Below are 19,792 nucleotides of genomic sequence, written 5' to 3' on the forward strand. Positions count from 1 at the left end.
ATAGCCCATCTTACCACAGAGGTCCCTCCCCTGGCCTGTGTGCTGCAGAAAATCCACCTCCAGGACACTAGTAAAGAGCAGAGCATCACCAAAAGAAAACTACAATGGGCTAAGGTGACAGAGTCAGTTTAGAAATGAACCAAGCAAACCATGGTGACCCAGCCAGTTTGTAGATTGTGCATGTCACAGAGACAGGAGAAGGCAACACTGTCAGAGTTTTCCTGACAAGGTAACTCTGTCATATCATGAAAGACAAAAAATTTCCTGTACTTGGTTAGATTATGCAGAAGCAGCCTCAGGTGACTCTCTTGTACTGTTCTGTGTAGAGCTAACACTGAGTTCTAACACCTCCATCTTTCACTGTAAGTCAGTGATTAGTTTGTAACATTGCTCAGCAGCACATCCTCTTGGTATTGAGCTCAACTCCAAGTCATTGGACCAAAGTCCTTCAGGTGGCTGGAAGCAATTTTTGCAAAATTTGCAATGCAAAATAATCTTCAAGTACATTTACTGGCCTACACAAGTTTCTGGAAAATCTGGATACATACAGTGGATCAGAAAATTTGTCTGTACATCTAGAGCCTTAACTTCCAAGAATCCTTGCTTGTGTTTAGCCCTAAACACCTTTGAACCCAACAGACGTCACAGCAGGGCACATCACACAGGTTGATGAGCAAACCAGTCTCAGAAGGATGAGTAAGATTAAACAGGTAGACTCTTCTGCACTTTCCAAGAGAGGATCAGAATAATGGCCAGAATTACTGTTCAAGAGACTGTCAAGAAGATTAGGAAAGGTGGGAACCTGTAGAGTGGATATTTCAAAAGATGCAGTAGTGAATAACATATTTGTACATATGGCAAATGTAACAGCCACCTTTTAGTATAAAAAAGTATTTTAATTCATTAGAAAGCATCTCCTACATGGCAAACTGTAAAAATAAACACAATCTATGTACTATCAGAATATTTGCAGAATTCCATATATAAGAAAATTTTTCCACTTCACTACCTTTTTTAAATGCTCTTAATTATTGGTGGCAAGGGATGAAAAGAAAAAGCCTGACTCAGTTTGCATGACTGACAATTAGAAAAAAGGCTTTTGGTCAGTTGAGCAAATATGATCTGGAGTCACTGACACATAAATGTGAAATCTCCCAAGGAAAAGAGGCACTTTTCTAAATAAAGTCACACTTTGAATTCTGGGAGAAGGAAAAGGCAGACAGTAGATCTTCTAATTCAAACATATTTTAAAAACCTACTGAGTGTTACTGCAACATCAGCCTGTTACAGTTAGAAGACACAACCTATGCTTGCACAAACCTATGCTTGTGGATGGAATGGTGCATGTGGAGCATGTGTTTAAGGAGTGCCCATAGGAATGGACCACTGATAGAAAGCTGCCAAGGGGAAGAACTCCCCTAAAGCAACATACATACATCTCTGCAAATTCTCACAGCTCGTGTCAGAAACGGATGATCTCAGCAAATACTGGTAATTTACACCTATTCTCCAGATGACAGTTACTGTCTAGGTTGTCTTAGTGATTCAGGCAGTACAAGAGAGTGAGGTCTGGTTTCTGCCAGAGCCTCTTTGTTAACTCAAAGGGACATGATACTGTCTTTCAAAATATTGTACAAGAAAGAAGGAGGATTTAAGAGATAGTCAAACATAGCACCACTGACTTTTGCAAAACAGCACCCATGGAAGTGATCCTTCCATCAGAATTTACTTGTCTGAGTACAGAGCAGGGTACAGGAGCCACTGCCTCCTGCACTGGCATGAGGAAGTGAAAAGCAGCTCACTGGAGAATGAGTCAAACACTAAATGCAGTGAAGGGAGCATACAGAAACCCCTACAAGAGCAACAAGAAGAGAGAAAGCACAGAGATCCCAACTCTCCCACCCAGTGTGACACCAGCAGGGCAGAGATGTGTCCTTCCTTGGCAAAGCAGTCAATCAGGAATCAGTTATAAGGTACCTTACAAATAACAGCTATGATGGCTGTGCACACACACACACACGTTGAACAGAGTACCAGAGTTTCAGTCTTTGCCTCTGTCTCCACAGCTCAGTTAATGACATTACAAAGCACCTTCCTGTTTTAAAAGATCCCCCATCAGCTTGTACCAGAACAAGATCCTGCCACTGCTGTGCTTAAGAGACCTTCAAAGAAAGACACTGGGGATGAGACCCTTGAGGACAGAATATTACCCCAAGACACTGCTGAAACCTGAAACAGATGAGGGCTGATATTTCTTGCCCACTGTTACCAGATTAACCTTTCACCTGCAGGACTCACCACTTCTGTTTACCCAACCTGTGATAAGCTGGAAATGAAGTCATTTTGACAGCTATAAAATGTCAGTTGTAAAAACAACATACTTGTTTTAGCTCAGTACCTTACCTACAGCATCTGCTATTCATTGCCTTATTAGTGCACCCACAAAAGGAAAATAAGATTCCTCACTGCAGTGGAAGAATGATGACACCAAGCTGCAGGATGCTAAGTCCAGGAGCCCTTATGTGAAACTGTATCCTCCAGCTGCAAGAACAGATCCAGAGATGATTTTACAAAACACCTGGGGATGCCTCTGAAATAAGGAGGGAAGGTAAACTGGAGATGACCTTCCAAGCTCTGTTTGCAAACATTTGCATGTTAATGAAACCTTACAGTGCTGTGAATGGTACAATCAGGAATTCTCCTATGGCAAACTCTGTTACTGGCAATGATTCATCAACCTTTCACTCAGAAAACCCAACCTTCATTTTCTAAGACCTTGCAGAACATTCAGTGGAGATTTATCAGGTTTTGTCAGGCTTCATGAAGGCATGGCAGTGATTATGGTGTGTTTAGGTGTGCCAGTCACTGATCTCACAAACACAGATGAGACAGTCCTCAAGAGAATGAATATCTGTTGGTAACTGGCTGTTACCCTAAATACATGGGTGACTCTTCATTATCTGGATTTTCTTCCATTCCACAGTACCAAATGTAAATTATTTGGCACATCTTCAAAGGAACAATTTCTCATGTCAACCAAACCTCATACATTGCTACAATTTGGTCTTCTTACACACATTTCAGAAATGTGCAATCTTTGTAAAGTTACATAGATTTTATGACTGAGCTGAGAAAGGTTAGTAACTTTCCAAATGGAAAAGCTATCAGGAAGTTTTGTGCTCACAGACATGCTGGCCCTTGAACAGTGATGCAGATGTCTTTCCCACAGAAACATGCTTGTATATTAAAAAAAACCAAAAAACCCCATGATCTACAGTCCAGGGTCATGCTACAACTCCAGCATATGGCAATGAGTCAAAAATGTGCAGCTTTACTCATTTATAGGATATTTCAGTTGCCTCTCCTTACCACTGACCTTTTCCTAACATAGAGCATTGACCTGAGCTAGGGTTCAGCCACAGAAAACTGCTGTTGCAAAACCCAAAGAATATTTGAGATACCTGATGTAACAAAAAGATAACCAATGGCACATGTATTCTTTCCAGGCATGGTTTATTGAAAACACACCAAACTGTTATCCTACATACCTGGTTTCTAACAAGCATTCTACTTGTCTGCATTATGGAAAGATCCTATCATAATAATAATACATTCTGTCACGGTAATATTTGTTCTATGAAAAGCATCATCCACCTTTTTTTCCTCTCCATACTTGTAAAATCAAACCATTCTAAGTGTTTCAGTTTATAGTACAGTGTAAATACAATGCAAAATCCCACCAGTCTAATCTACAGAGAGAATGTTGAGCAGTTATTACAGAAAACACATTGTTGATTTTTTTTAAATTCTCCTACCATGAAAATTTTAAGGCACATGATAGTTACAAACACATTAGCTACTAATTACCAGTAAGCTTCTTAGTCTAGTTATTTTGTTTTCTCTGAACAGTAAGAACCAGATTGGCAGGCCTTGTAGTATCTGCACTATCTTCCTCCTCACCTTGGACTTCAGATCATCCTACGCTGATGTCAAACTTTAAACAGAAAACAAAGGCTCATAATATCTTCCCCTTAAATGCACTAGGTTAGTTACTGTATCAGTAAATCAGAGATTTTCTCTGTCAAAAATAAGGAAACACCAGATTTTAGGGGCATCATAAAGAAATTTTGCAAGAAACTACACCTATATAAACACCTTCAAAAACTCCATCCCAACAGCACAAACCTGCTGGCTGAAAGTATTGGCACATTGTAGGTTTCAGTGAGCCAGCAGCGGCTCAGCAGATGAGGCTATCATCACTCTTACGTGCCCATTTGGCTTCTGAAGCTTTGCTTACTTGAGGGTTTGACATGTGCACCTCTCTCACAGGTAGCTGAGCCTATGCTCAACCTTAAGGCAGGTAACAGAAGGTAACTCGCCACCTTCAGTCTCATGAAACTGCTCTAGGAGTGAAAACTGCTTTGCCTAGCACAAGGCTTTTCCTGCTAGAAAGCATTACTGAAACTGCTCCTCAGAGCTGGCACGAACTTAGGAAACTGCTGTACCAGACATGCCACCCCTGGCTTTCTTCACGTGTCTTTGACAGCAAGCCAGTTCCTAGTCCCCAGGGGCATCTTGGCAAGAGAGACCAGATTGGCTTTCCTGACAGAAGGACATTCAGAACCAGAAGGTCTGAGCGAGTGAGAACAGATCTGGGATCGGCAGCAGTTATGCCAGAACAGAAGACACTGAAGATTGGGACCTATGGCTGCCCAAGCTGCTCCCTAGGAAGCATTACAAGCTGACAACACACCTAGAGTTGTATGTATGGCTATACTGCTACTTAAATCCACGACAGAACCAAAATGTCCTACAGCCTTGCCTTTTGCTCTCCTCCTTGGATTCCACAGACATGCTGACTGACCTGGGAAGCCATAAAGCACAACTGCTCGCACACTTACTTGATGCTTCTCCAGGGGAGTTGGCATAGAGTGTTTTTTCAGTGAAAATGCCTGGGAGATATGTGAGCCACCTTCCTAGGAAGAAGGTTCTACAGTAATCACAGGCTGTCAGAAGTCTCCCTCTCCCCTGTGTTATCTCAGCCCTGACTGGGCCATCGAATTTCCTCCTCCTCTTTAGCAGGAGTCTTGCAACACCATCACTTCCTTCCACAACCATCCCTCCCACTACAATTTCTGCAGGTAGAAATCTCTTCTATCCCAGCCCCTTGCAGGCAGATTCCCTCCTGTTTTCACAGGGGAGTCAACAGTAAAAGAGGAGGTCACATACCTGAGCCCTAAAAAGCAGTGCCTGCCTTTAAGCAGGAGACTCTAGACCCTACTGCAGCATTAGTCAACACACACTGCCACTTTCCCTTCTTTACATACAGTCCCTGCTGCCAAAATACAACGGGTTCATATACCCACATTCCAGAACAGCTCAAACAGCCAGTCACACTTGTGCCAGCAAGGGGAGAGGTGAGGGCAGGGGTGGGCACACATCCCACCAGTGAGCCCCTGGCCATAGACAAAAAGGACATTAAATCACCAGACCTGGTTCAAGGTACCCTGCTTTGGACCTCAGCAGGTGGGCTGATAATACAAGGTGATAGTCTCACATACAAGTCATCCCCCAATCTGTTTTCTTTCCTCACCATCCAAACAACAGTTTGTCGAGAAGAAAAAAACCCCACAGTAATGTTGAGGATGGGTTATTGCTACATACTTGGGAATTAGTTGTCAATGTAAGGCATGGGAAGGGTAGGGGGTTGACATGTGATTCCCAGGGGAAGCCTTGGACCATCAACTTGGTATCCAACTTCTTGACATACCATCCTAGGATTTTCTGCAGCAATAAACCATGCTGTCAGCTCACAACTTTGCTGGCTGCTGTAACACCCCCAGGAAAAAAAAAGAACAGTTCGCTATGATGACGTGGGCAGCCAGTGCCATTTAACCTGATAGGGACAGTTCAGGGTGCAGTGTAAATACCAAAAAAGACTTTTGGGAGAAGTGAGATGGGGTCTGAATCTGCTTCTCAAATATCCTTAGTGGTTTTTAGCCCATTAATGACACAGCCATAATGAATGTAGACTCTGACCCAGATTGAGTGTCCCTGTAGTGTCCCAATAAGAGCCATAGGATATCTAGGATTGGAAGTCATGACCATAATTGGCCCCAGTCACTTTGCTTGCTCCCTCCTGCGGTTTTCTCTGTTAACCTCTTGCTGGCTTTGAAATATCTGCACAATAACTAAACCACAAAGTCTTAGCAGAGACTCCTTTCAACAGTCAGGTCTTTATTTTAAGTGAACTTTTTCTCAGACTCCTTTGGTAAATATATGATTTGAAGTAGATCAGGGACAGACTGACAGCATGGCCCTTCTCTTACACTGTTCTAGTTAGCTACAAAGCAGGTTCCATTGCTAATTACTGAACGTTTTTAAAAAAATCCTTTCATATACAAAAAGAATACACCAAGTACATAACCAAAAGTGATATAAAACTCTTCTGTGTAGCTTGGTTAAAAGGGTCTCCGCGTATTGGCAGAACAAGTATGAAAAGAGCACCATTGATATAATATACAGTCAGACGATGTATCTGGTTTCATTGCCACACTTTATCTACATAGAGAGACACTGCCCCAACACAGATAGTCACAGGTGCCTCTCTTTGCTTCCCTTGATCCGCTGAGCATCTTTGGCCCAATAGGACTCTCATGCAGGTGAAAAAACAAATCTTTGCTATGTTGATTTGCTCCAAGCAACTTCACCTTCCCCAGGATCCAGAAGTGACACTGCAACGTATGTGGAAGATGAGGGTCAAAAAGGGAGGGTGCGAAGCAGCACACGTATCATCCAAATCACTGACAGCTTCTGGCATCAGTCTTTTTCCCTGAATCAACAAATGCTTCCCTCTCCTGCAAACTACTTTACATGGTTTTGTTAACCTATTCTCTGCACAACAATATATATATATAGATATATAGACTTTTTTATTTATTTATATATATGTATTCATGTCAAATTTTTAATATACTCAAGAAGATACAAAGCTCTTGGTACTTGCTTTTTTTTAAAGTTTTTTAAATTTTTTTTTACAAAAAATGTAATGGTTACTATTACAGTAATATTTTGGGGGAGGTGAGATTGTTGGATACTTCCCCTTTTTAGTTACAAAAGGAACGGCAGGCACTGAAAACCGCAAATGATGTTTGCTAGACTCAAGGATGTGCTTTCCAGTCACACCGTTTTTAGGAGCTTGTTTAAAACAAAATGTGGTAATCAAAGAACAATGGCAACCGAACAAAATCGGCAAAAGTCCTCTCAATGCTGATACTGAGACATTTGCTTCCTATTCTCATCTGCTGCCCTCCCTTGACCAATGCCTGGAGAAAATCAGTGATCTGAAATCATTTAGTCCCCGGCATTTCCAGATACCACATTTGCAGAGTACGTTTTCTTGAGGTAAACATTCCCCTACAGAAGGCAGGCCTTGGCATCCTGGAGGAGAGCTGCTGCACACAGGTGATTTTCTCGCCATGTGAAATATGCAATCTCAAAAGCAAAGGAACACAGAAACCATAACAATGATTTTAAAATGCCAAGCTAGTTCCCTTTGTGGCATTTTTCATCAGGATCTTTAGCCCAAATCAAACATGGATCCAACACTGAAAAATTTACTATCAAATGTTAAGTGACAGACCTATCTCAAATTTATAGCGTGTTCAAAATGAGACATCTTACAAAAAAGCTCCTATTTCCTTCAATATCTTAACAGCTATGGCAAAAATAGTTCATCATCATCAATGCAATAATGATACATTTAACATGTAAAAGCTCCTTATTGCAATCTTTGAGAACATGAAAATAAAAAGCCAGCCAACTCCATTTCCCAGCACATATTTCTGAACCAGGGACACTGAAACCTTCCATAAACTGTTTTTCAATATGTAGAAATAAAAACAGAGACATTACAGAATTCAAAAGGCAGAAGTATTGTACACCAGATTATAATGATAATATAGCACTGTGATTGATATAGCTTACTCTAAAAGCAGATTATACAGCTTGCATCAATTTTGTCATCCACTCTCCAGTTCATTTAACTAGCATTTAATAGTTTTTGTTCTGCATTTTCTCCCTTCATTGAAATCCAGTAAACCCACTCAACATTCCTGCACCTTCTGTGGGAATAAAGAAGAAAACCTAAACATTTTTCAGAAAGCCTTCAAAAACGTTAAGAGTCACAGTTCAAAAGAAATCCCCCAAAACAAAAACCAAAACAATGAACCCCAAACCAGAAAAGTGCTATTCTCCTCATGGCTACACCTACGGTATCATTTCAAACATCCCGCAGTTCCTCTCTCGCTGTGAAGCTGCCGCATGACGTGCGCTTCTCCAACTTGGCACCATCCACACGTAAGAGTCACCTAAGAACGCAGCCAGCTACATGGAAGCTTGGATTCTCTTTTCTTGCTTTTCTTCTTGCAGGAGTGGGAGGGAGGGAGGGGGAGGCGGTGGCTGTTTCTGGTGGGAATGTCAGGGAGTTAAGCAGCAGAGTGTCTCGCTGTAAGGCATTGTGCTCCGGGCGATGGCACTCGGGTGGGTTCGCTCCCCACGCCCTCCTGGGACCTGCAGCCCTCCCAGTCTGAATGGCAGTGGTGACTGATGAGATCCTCTGGGTCAATTCAATGTTTGTTTCTCCCCCCTCAATTAAAAAAAATGCGGTTGGACTTTAGCCCTGCAAAATAAAGTCAGAACTGATTAATACCAGTCATTAGCATGGCCTTGGTGATCTCCATCACTGTGTGGTAGCACAGTGACTGAAAATGCCAACCTATGCCAACACATGGGCTCCTTGAAGGGCATGTCTGGGAAAAACAAGCACAGACTTAATTTTTCAAAGTCAGGACCCCACCTGTAGGGCTTCACTGCTCAGAGCAGAGTGCAGGAATGAAGCAGGCACCACAGGCACATTTGTGCTAGCCATGTGCCTGAGCCACCATGGCTGATCACGCAGCGCTGAGCAGCCGTGGGAGGCCAGTGGAGCCAGGATCTGCTCTGCGACAGCACCTCAGAATGCTGAAAGCCTCTTCTGGGCAGGTGCTTCCAACCAGAAACAGAAACCATCTGCTAACACCTTGCATTTCTACTAGACTGAAAGGAAGGAGGGGTGTCCAGCACCACCACCCAACAACATACGGGACCTTTCTCTCCCACTAATGAAAGGGATTTCCATGTAGAATTATGTGGGTGGATGACAGCTTGGAATTTGGGCCTTTAAAGTCTCTTGCCCACTCTGATGGGAAAGTTGCTCAGTGCCTTCGTGACAGTCACTGAAATTTTCCTTTAGTCATAGCCAGGGGCACAACACCTGCTGTTCCAAACACAGCATCCTCTGACGGAGTGCCAGAAGGTATCACCGGGGTAACTCGAGCAAGACAGCAGGACACAGATTAACAGTGGCAGGAGCGAAGAAAGGCTGGTAACATTACTGCGGAACTTGGCACATGGCAAAGGCAGACAACTAGAACACAACAAAAAGGCACCTTTCTTTAGTGACACATGATAAAAAAAGAAGAAAATGAAAAGTGGGAGTTGTGGGTCACTATTTATTGTGTAACCAATATCATCTCTCCTTGCAAAGTAACTTGTGTACAGTCAGCAGCTTTCCTGCTGTAATTCGTGGGAACCTTAGGGGGACATCCAAAAATAGTCAAGGATATGTTTTTTCTTAAGTCTCTAGCTAATCCTTATAATGAGCATTGAGGGAGAAAAATGGTTGGAAGCAGAAACACACTACTCAAATTCATTCCCATGGCCTAACAGCAGAAATATTTCACATTTCAGCTGACAACTAATCATTCACAATATTAATTTTCTGCCTGGTTATTTGACAGGTTATTTTTAATCAAACAGTGGTGTTTGATAGCATTTCATTAAAGATACACTGAATAGTATGAACACCACTTTTTTCTTCCAAATGCACTTTCATCTATCTGTAAGTTAGCAGTTAGATTTGAAGAGATCCCACAGCTATACAGATCATGCACAAGAGAAAGTTATTCACTAGCCCCAATTACCATTAAAAGGACCTACCATGCATGCAAATTAGACCCAGGAGTCAACAGGCTGGGGTTTAATGTCACGGGCATCCACCAGATTCACCGAAGCCCTGTTACTCCTGTTAATGTTTTTCCTATTTGTGTCATTCTGCAGCACAGGGTGAGGAGTTAAAGCAAAACAGAGCGGATTAATCAAACAAAACCACCAAACAAGTCAGCTTAAAGTAGCACAAAGGAAAATTAGTGGTAGAGAAAGAAACAAGATCAGCAAAGGCACAATACTGACAAAAGCATCCGCAACAGCCAAAAGGCCACACTTCCTTGGATTCCCAGCCTCCCTCGAGCTTTCACACAGCTCATGAGCCACAACCCCCACGGCCACATTTCTGTTTGGCAGCACAGAGAGGAGAGCAGCAGCTGCTCAGCTCTGCCCAGGTGAGGGCAGGGCTGTGCACACCGTTGCTGTGCACAGTAGGCTGGATTCAGGCTACCCCCAGGTACTCAGAACCAAGAGGCAGCACAGGCTATGGGTCACACACTGTTGAGGGGAAATGTTTTTTCTCTCTTTCTCATAAAAGCAAAGCAGCCATTTGCTGAACTCTGGTTGTGCTTCACTTTGGTCATACACTGGTATTAGGGCTGCTTGATGTGAGTTTGAGGGTTGCATTGGACCCCTTTAATGAAGTTTGAGAAGAAAAAATAACAAGTACTTGTTAATTTTCCTAGCTTACCCTATTTTCCTTAAAAAGACATGTTTTGCCAAGTTCCTATTGATCAACATTCTTATATAAATTACTGCATTCATTCCTGCTGCATCCTTGCAAAAATGTACTAGAACTGTGATGAGGGAACTAGGAAGTTTATTTGACTGATACTGGCTCAAGCAGAACCATCTCTTGCCAACTGGAGGAGACGGACACATTGTAGGACTTCAGTAATCAGCTTAAAAAAAGTCCAGGCAGACTGAAGCCACTCTCCAGGGTGTACCTTCTTGGAAAGCAGAACACAGCAGGAAATGCCTGACTAGGCAAGTTAAAACAGACAAGTTGGTGCAGTCTTCCTAGTTTACCATCTATGGAAGTATTTTTCTCCAAATGCCATTTTTTTATTTCCCTGTTCAATGATGGTGGGTTTGCCTTTCAGCTGACTGAAGTTTAACTGTCTCCCATCAACATAAATCACCTGGATTTTCTGGTATTATCAACAATGTGCTGAAGGCTATTAAGGACAGCCTTCTGCAGACTAGCAATAGTGTCTCCTACCACTGACTTATTTCAATGAATCCTCATTTTCATTCTTGAAATTACTCCCCCAGGGGAAAACCCTGGGGGAGTAAAGCTTGTATTAAGGCAAGGGAGAACTGATGGCCACAGCATTAACAGACTTTTTACTCTGAAAAGGTACAGAAGTGCAACAAAAATGACACAGAGCCTACTGAGCCACACTTGCACACAGCCCATACATAATACAAAAAGTCTTGTAAAGTAAGAATTATTTTTAATTAGAAAGTAGTCTAAATTTGAATTTAGAAGACACACACACGTGCATGTCTCTTCTTTGCTCTCCATCTCCCTGGCCCATGGCCATGGTCCACCATCAGGACTGTGAATGAGTGCTGCAGAAATGAGTACTATTCACCACACTGCTGGACATGGACACACAAGATCACATCTATTTCTTGTGATGAAGACAATAAAGCAGCATGACAATCTGAAGAGACTTGTCAGAACTAAGTCTGAGCACAGTTACACATCTCAGGGCCAGGGAATGCTGCCTGGACAAGGGCAACAGAACAAACACTTTCTATCTTTACAACCTCATCCATTTACAAGGGTACAGCAACCACCTGCACTTGCTCCTGCACTGGAAAGCAACATTTTGTTTTTATTTCTAGTTAGCCAAGTGCTAAATTACAAAATAATGCCTTTATGTGAAATAAAAGAAGGCCCTTTATACAGCCCCCTGGTGAGTGAGTACCCTGTGTTTCTGGCTGAGGACACTGGACTCCTTTCTTCCCAAGGCACTAACTAGCACTCAGCAGTAAGGGGAGCTCACTTTTAAAGGTTCCTTCTCGGAAGCATCTCCTGTGTTATCACTGCTCTTGTACTTGCGCTCCTTGTCTCGGTGGTCGATGGTGGAATATCCATCTGAGGAGAAAACACAACAGTCAGGCATGAAGCAGAAACAAGAGGAGAAACAGAGCTGATGCAAGCAGAATTGTTCAGCAAAGGAAAAAGAAAACAAACCACCATAACCCAAAGATGCCGGCAGCTTGCTTCTCATGTGCTCCAGCTCTGAAATTTCATTTTTGCTAGCTAAAAACAAACAGAGAAGCCTTCTTTTTATAGCACTGCCAGATGCTGGCACTCATTAGCAAGCAGCACTGTTTTCATCCCAGCCTGCTGCACTTTTTAGTGTGCCCAAGGAAAGCAGCAAGTTGTCATCTCATGCCCTGTGGCTAATGAGCTCCAAATTCAGCCCAAATCCTGCATTCCTTGCTTAGCAGCCTGATTAATTGGCTGTGTTCATTCTCTGAATGCTCTGCAGCCTGTTACCACTTTTCCTGAGCCTGACTACTAGCAGGACATGACAATAATCTGGAAGAGTCCCTGTCAGAGCAATGAGAAAAAGGGCCTGTCGAGTTGGAAGAAATCTCAATGTAATCCCTGCTGTGCTTGGGCTGTCTTTCATTACGAAGCAGCACCTGTTGGTGCCTTTTCTTCTGACAACTAAGGAACAGCATGAAAGCATGATGAACACAAAGAAGAAAACTGTGAGAGGGTTTTATAAAGAAATGGTTGTAATTATTTCAGAACCTTTGCTTTGAATCATTGTCAGACAATGCAAAACTTAATTTATTTTCGTGATGCATCAAATTTCCCTCATTATCAATGACAAATAGATCCTTGCCTGCTCTGCTTTGACAGCATTGTAATCTGGAGTAAACAACACCCAAATTTATACCTCCCTGTAGGGTTTTGTTTTCCCCTGTGTAATTGAGGGATCATTAATGTTTTCTTGTCCTGACAAACTGTGTTTTTAAAATACCACAAAAAGTTTTACATGAACTATCAAAATGCCTCTCTGTCAGTTTGGTACTTGCCTGTAACAGGCCATTAAGGAAAACTGAGTGATGTATTTGTGGGCTTCTTGTGGCACTGTTTGCCCACATGACAACTGCACACAGAGCCAGGTTAGACTGAGAAAAGCTGCAGTGTTCTATGTGCCTCAAACCTGAGTGCACACAGACCAGAAAACAAGCACCTGAGGCAGCATGTATTTTTGACATCAAGGGCAGTAAGAGATGATTTAACCACGCTGACCAAAAATAACTAAAGAATTGTGGAGTTATACATGAGTTCACAGATTATAAAGCATGATTTACTACACAGCACTTAACTTACAATTACTTGTTGACAATCAAGATGCCTGACATTCTTAGCTATTCCTTTTGAACAAAAAAAGAAAAAAAACCAGCTGCACCCAACTACCCAGCCAGCACTTGTGGAGAATGCACGACCAATAATTCTCTTTCAAATGACAGGCATGAACACTGCTAGTAGGCTATGTCCTAATCTACAGATTCATCATTTAGTTAGGAAAAAATACTTCACAAAAATATGTATTAAATTATGGAAAAATAGAAAATCAAACTTGCAGCATCTGGGTGGTAGCTTTTTACAATCTCACGGTAACTGTACTCACAAGGCTATAATGTATCACTCTGCATTTTTGTAGTGCCATCACCATGAATGATTGACAAATACTTCCAAAAGGAGTTGCCAAGACACAGTGAAACCTTTCAACTACCCCCAGAAAGCAACAGCCACTAAGTGAAGCTGATGGCACCTGTGATACTTCCAAGGGAGCAAGGTCATTAGTAAACTGTAATCATTAAAAAAAAAAAACCCAAAACATATCTTTAATACTAGAAAAAATTTAAACCCCCCCATACTTAGCCAGGACACATCATCAGGAGGAAAATCCCACTTTTGCACTGACAACAAAGAACACTCAAGAACTTTGCCCTTTGCATCTAAACTCAGACACATTTTGCATTTCGTGAGCCCCTGGCCTGTACGTAGACTAGCACCCACAGGTCATGTGTCCAAAATCCACACACTGTTCTATGCTTCTGTCAAGATAACCAGCAGCAGAGATAGGAAGTTCATGATTTGATGAAATAAAATGAGAAATTGAAAGAGGCTGCATTAGAGAAGAAATACCTCACTGACCTGAGGACCACAGCTCTGCAAGGAAGTTAGAAATCTGCCTCTCCCATATTTCAGATTCATCTGAAGAGGCAATCAGAATTAATTGCTTCTGTGGCATAAAGATCTATACATATCTTGCTGCTCCAAGGTATAAGGACATAACTTTGACTTAATACAATCTCTTGTATAGACAAAAGTTACTTTTGTCCATTGAGGACAAAACTGAGGACATTCAATTGAGAAATGTCCCATCCTTGGCTTGTTTACTTCTCTCTCTCAGCATCCTGTTTGTTGTTGTCTCTATTGCTTCTCTATCTCCCCCTCACTCTACAGCAACATTTTTATGTCATCACAAATTACAGGACCAAATACATGCCTGCCAGTGTCAGTCCATCTGTACCCTCACACAGCTCTCAACTTAGAAAAGATCAAACCTCTAAACCCATCAAAGAGAAGGAGAAAAAAAAGTCATGGGCATGAAGATGGGCATGGAAGACAGTGGCATCTGAACTCTGTGTCTCTGGTCTGAACAATTTCACTTCCCAAGTACTCCTGTCTGAGTGCCTACAGGTTAACTAAGGCACACACAGAGTTCTGGAGGACTTGGCACAGACTGGAGATCACCATTCTGCTGCCTCTGCAGACAGCTCGGGGGCAGGGCCCCAGGCACACAGTGACAGTGGCACTGCTGCTCTCCAGCCTGCCTGGAGCTGGGGACACCTGACAAACCTGATCATTCCATGGTGACTTGTAATACCAGTTTTCTTCTGTCTCCCAGCATATCCACACCCTACCCAGGCTGTTCCACTGCCCCAGACAGCAGGGATCTGTCTGCTCTAGTACTGCTAGCTGATGGGGAATGTATCCTTCTGCCTCCCTAACCAATGACAGCCAAATGATTTCCTCTGTTGAGAAGGATGACCCCTACAGCATTAGGAAAGAAGCTGAGACAGCACCAGCAGTTTTCTTTTTGTGATCTTGAAGCAGAGCCCATGTGGGTTAACAGGAAAGGCTCAGGCAGCAGGACAGCCTAAACACTGGTGAGAAGAGGCCACAGAGGAGGGGCAGACAGGTGGAGATGCTCTGGAACTATCAGTCCTGTATGTATGTACTCTGCAGGGGATGAACACTGGGCTGGAAGGACCAGTTCATTCCAGAGTGAAAAAAGAACAAAAACTCCAGAACACAACAGTCCACTATGAAGTTAAAATCTGGAAATATAGTCTAGAGCAGCCTTCTCATATTAATATGCCCATAAGACAAAAAACATGCAGCATTTCGAAGAGCCTGAAGACAAGAGATGAAATGTTGTTATTCCAGTCCCCTGGAATTAAGGATAATAAACTGGATAAATGAAGTTGTGCTATTTCAGAGATGAGCTGAAAAGAGACTAAAGTCATAGTCATATTGGAAGTAAAAAGCGCTCAAGAGCTGGAATCAGGAAAACCTGACAGATCTCATCTTCTAAAGGTGATAAAAAGACTGGAGAACAGCATGGCCCAGAGAATCTGCCTGATGCTGTACATATGCTGTAAATTTGCATTTTGTTTTGTACTCAGGGCTGTACCAGTAACTCCTGAGAGCATAAGGCAGCAATTAATACTGAGACTATAAACAATCAGCACTGCCCATTCTGCAGCACCTGCCAGCACACAGCTATTCCTGCCAGGCAATTCTCTATGAAGAGATTTTCTTCCATTGTGAGAACAAATGTTTCAGTGTTCCCTAAGGCAAAATACATATGGACAGTTGATTCATGGCAGGTGGCATCTCATTTTTCCAAGAATACAAAAGGTAATATATACCTGTTCTTTTACTTTCTGAACATGCTTGGCTTTTTCTTGGCTCTAACTTGCTATTTTATTCAATCAGTAACTAATAGCAGTGTACCAAACTGTTTGATCTGGAGGCATTCATATAGGTGCATTTAAATAGGTGCAAATTCTCAAGAGACCACACAACACCTTTATATACCTTGGTAAAGAAAAAAAAAACCCATAAAAGTTTAACACTACAGAGCTTATCAGTCTCAAAGCACATCACTGACAGTCAGCGGCTCTTCTCAGCCTAGAGGAAAAGCCAGGCTTGATTAGATGCAGGTAAATGGAAAGTAGAGTCATGAATATCACACACACTAACCTATTTTTGGTTTTGCCTACAAAAACAAGGCAGAACACATTTAAACACAAGCAATACATTGAAGCAAATTTTCAACTCTTTCTTTCAGAATCTTGGAGACTTCCAGATCTGTAATAGGGAATGCAGCTGCCTCAGGGACCAAAGAGCAGAATGAAAGCTGGGTCAGTGTACCTCCAATATATGCATAAAGTAGTGGGGGAAATTGGTGTGACACTCTACATGTATACAAAGAAAAAAAAGACAACAACCAATCTTTTGTGAGGTGATGTTCTGTTTTAAATGTCAGCTTTATCCATCTGAAATAATATCTCCTAGAGAAATAGTTGAACTTTCATGTGAGTGACAGTGTGCTCTATTGGAACAGACAGAGTTTTTGATCTATGACTGAATTTACCTGGGCCAAGTTCATCCATAGGTATCATATCACGACTCCCAGACTTCTCATTATCTAGAAAACAGAAGCATTGGAACAACTTGAGGTACATTTGCTTTTCTCAAACCTGGTAGTTCTGAGTTAGTCCCAAAACCAGAGAGGTTGATAAAGTACTGAATGCAGAGATTATTGTGAAAAAATTCCCAAACTATTCAATTGTTATCCATTCAGAAAGGGAAGTCTGAATCAAATTCTCCAGAGAGCACATGTAATCCATGTATTTTCTGCTTTGGCCCTGTAATACAGGGCTTTCTCTCTCCAACAGAAACCACAGTTCTGCTTTGGACTACCTACCACAATTAACAAGCTTCTCTTTGGTCTCTCCAGAGTAAAAGAGAAAGAAAATAAGCAAGGATGCAGCTTCTCATGGCACACCAGCCAACCCAGCAGCCTGCTGAGCCAACAGAAAACTAATCCACAAAAAAAAGTTTCCTGTCACATCAGCAAGCTGACCCAAATCATCCTCTGTCTCCATCATGTGCCAGGTTTGATCAAAGATAGGGAAAGGTAGAAACAGGCAGGAGAGTGTGGGGCTGTTGTTTCTGCAGTAACCTCAGTTAAACCAGAGCAAGTGCACCAGGCAAATCCTGCTCTTAGCAACCAGAGCCAGGCTCAGAGACACAGCAATCATGGTGAAATCAAAGCTGGTACTAAATTGGTGTTGGTGTGGCTGTGCCTCATGAAAAAGCACAGACAGAATTAGCTGGAGCTTGAATAAGCTCATCTCCAATAAAAAAGTCCTGCATGGTAGAGGAAGAGGCTGTGCCAAAATGGGCACATTTATTTAAAAAATGGAAAGACTCCAGTAAGGTCGACCCCACTTGCAGGAAGATCAAACTGATAACACTCATCCAAGTAGAGAAAACAGTATCAGCAGTGTACATTTTGTAAGGAAAGAAATTCTGTCCATCTCCAGGTAATAGGGATTGATTATTTTGAGACTGTGGGGTAAAAATCACAATGAATAATTAATTTTTACCCCCTTGTGCTGTAACCCAGTCACAGCCAATCCAGAAAACCAGTAAAGCACTATATGACAAGTGATAAAGAGAAGAACTGACCTTGACTTTTATCCACCAGAGGCAAAGTGCTGTCATCATAGCCAGACCTGCCAGCAGTACCTTTGGAGCCCTTTGGAGCTGCAGAAACAGACTACAAGACAAAACCCACACAAACACCAAATTGCTACTCATGGAAACTGAACAATACAAATAAATGAACCAACAGCACAGAGAAAGATTATGGAATGCACTTAAGCCCCCCCTTCTGTTGATAATATGGAACTAGAGTATTTTTTATTTTCACATAGATTTGGTGGGAGGAATTTTCTCCCTGTTTTCTCAATGGCAGCACTGTTGCCCTGTGAAAGAAGCAAAAGCCTTCCACAAGAAAACATGAGGAGGCTGCATGTCAAGCAGAGGTGGCTGCCCTAGGCTGCTGTACAGAACATTTCAAAGGAAACAAACTAAGACAAGACATGCTAATTCTTCCACCAGTAAATCAGGGCATTTGGGCTATAGAGGATGGCAAATTCCCCAAACCTAAGGAGCTACATTCCACAGACCACAGCAAAGCACAGCCAGCAACTCTATGCAGGATGGTGTTACTGAGTAGGGTACAATCCACTGAGCTCTCACCCGGAAGAACAGAAGTGAAAACGAAGATCTACAGACTGCAAGGTTGGCCTAAGCAAGGACATCTCACTCAGGCATTTCCAGAACTTATTTAAGACCTTTACCTGAAAGTGTGACTTGTTCCACCCATCCTTCTGAAGGGCGTTTCGTAGTTCTTTATAGCTCCAGATCATCTGAAGAATGTGAGATGCTGCTTTTGTTTCTCTGGGAGACTGGCTGATTTGCAAGATAAAATGACAGTTTAAGTATCAAGCAATGTCTAACTATTTGTATGTTAATTCCTAATAGTCCACACAGCTATTATTTGAACCTATAAGTAATGGGATGTATGTTAAATCATTCAGTGACCTCTTAATATCTATAGGTATTTGCTGACAAAAACAGAAATGGAAATCTTATGAATTTTGCACATTTCTGTGTTTTCACATGTATTGTTGGATAAGCACTGTCAGATCAGGTCAGAAGCCCTGGTTACACTTTTGTCTTGTAGCTGTCATAAAAAAGAACAGACATATTCCATTCTGCCTGGATTTACTCAGGGAAAAAAAAACCCAAACCAAAAAAATGTTCTAAGCCACTTTTCAAACCTTCATCCTAATGTACATCTATTCCTCACAATTCAATGAAGTTGCTCCATGGTTTAAAACACCTTACATACACATTAATTTCAGTCAGCAAAAAAAGTAAGCTGTTTTTAAATCAAAAATGAAATTTTATCTACTCTTTACTAAGTCAGTACACAGACACCTTTTATAATATAAAACAGGCCTAGATTTTTGGTTGCTCTCCTATTTTGTAACAATACAACCCAAGAAGGCTACTTCAGCCACTCTCCCAGAAGTCTGCAGCAAACACACCTACAATGTCTAACAACATGAACTACACAAAACAAAGTTTCCTCTACAGCAGTCAGAACAAAGTTTTTAAATGGAAGAAAATTAAATCACCACCAGCAGCCCTTTGGCCAGAACACTTACCACACATCATTAACCATTTCACTTAAAAGAAACAGATTTCATCACTGGCATTCCAGCAGTGGAACACTGCCACAGAAAAAAGGCCTTCCAAACTACAACTAAAGATCATGGTTTCACTGCAAATGCTGCCTGGTAGGTGTATATATGGTGCTAAGATGACTTGGACAAGGAGACAGCATGTCTTAACACGACTGAAGTGACTCACAATTAACCTTTTTCATCAAGTACCTTTTAAAGGTGCTGGCTGGCTTTACTTTGTTTATATTAACTGCTGAAATTACAGCTCTGAAAGGCTGGGATGCTCCAATACTTCCACAAAGCAAAAGCTGCTGCTCATAGTGACATTTTCATATTTGCAAGGAGTTCTTATGCATTTTACTTTCAACTGCCA

At 41.9% G+C, this 19,792-nt stretch overlaps 1 protein-coding gene across 5 annotated transcripts in view; it reads right to left on the bottom strand.

Moving 5' to 3' along the window:
- Positions 1-3,496: 3,496 nt before the first annotated feature.
- ARVCF (ARVCF delta catenin family member) overlaps positions 3,497-19,792 on the bottom strand; it is a 152,121-nt gene continuing 135,825 nt past the window's right edge. For 3 of the 5 annotated variants that reach the window (XM_059863832.1, XM_059863835.1, XM_059863836.1), the window contains exons 12-17: positions 18,529-18,640; positions 17,852-17,942; positions 16,752-16,805; positions 12,060-12,151; positions 10,039-10,152; positions 3,497-8,680 (exon numbers count right to left, since the gene is read on the bottom strand). In XM_059863832.1, the coding sequence (XP_059719815.1) occupies positions 10,051-10,152; positions 12,060-12,151; positions 16,752-16,805; positions 17,852-17,942; positions 18,529-18,640 (451 nt within the window). In that variant the 3' untranslated portion in view covers positions 3,497-8,680; positions 10,039-10,050. Of the gene's footprint in view, positions 8,681-8,705; positions 9,467-10,038; positions 10,153-12,059; positions 12,152-16,751; positions 16,806-17,851; positions 17,943-18,528; positions 18,641-19,792 lie in introns of those variants that run through there. The other 2 variants (XM_059863833.1, XM_059863834.1) reach the window with 2 other exon arrangements.

Source organism: Haemorhous mexicanus, chromosome 19 (assembly GCF_027477595.1).
Source record: "Haemorhous mexicanus isolate bHaeMex1 chromosome 19, bHaeMex1.pri, whole genome shotgun sequence".
In the NCBI taxonomy this organism is placed as follows: domain Eukaryota; kingdom Metazoa; phylum Chordata; class Aves; order Passeriformes; family Fringillidae; genus Haemorhous; species Haemorhous mexicanus.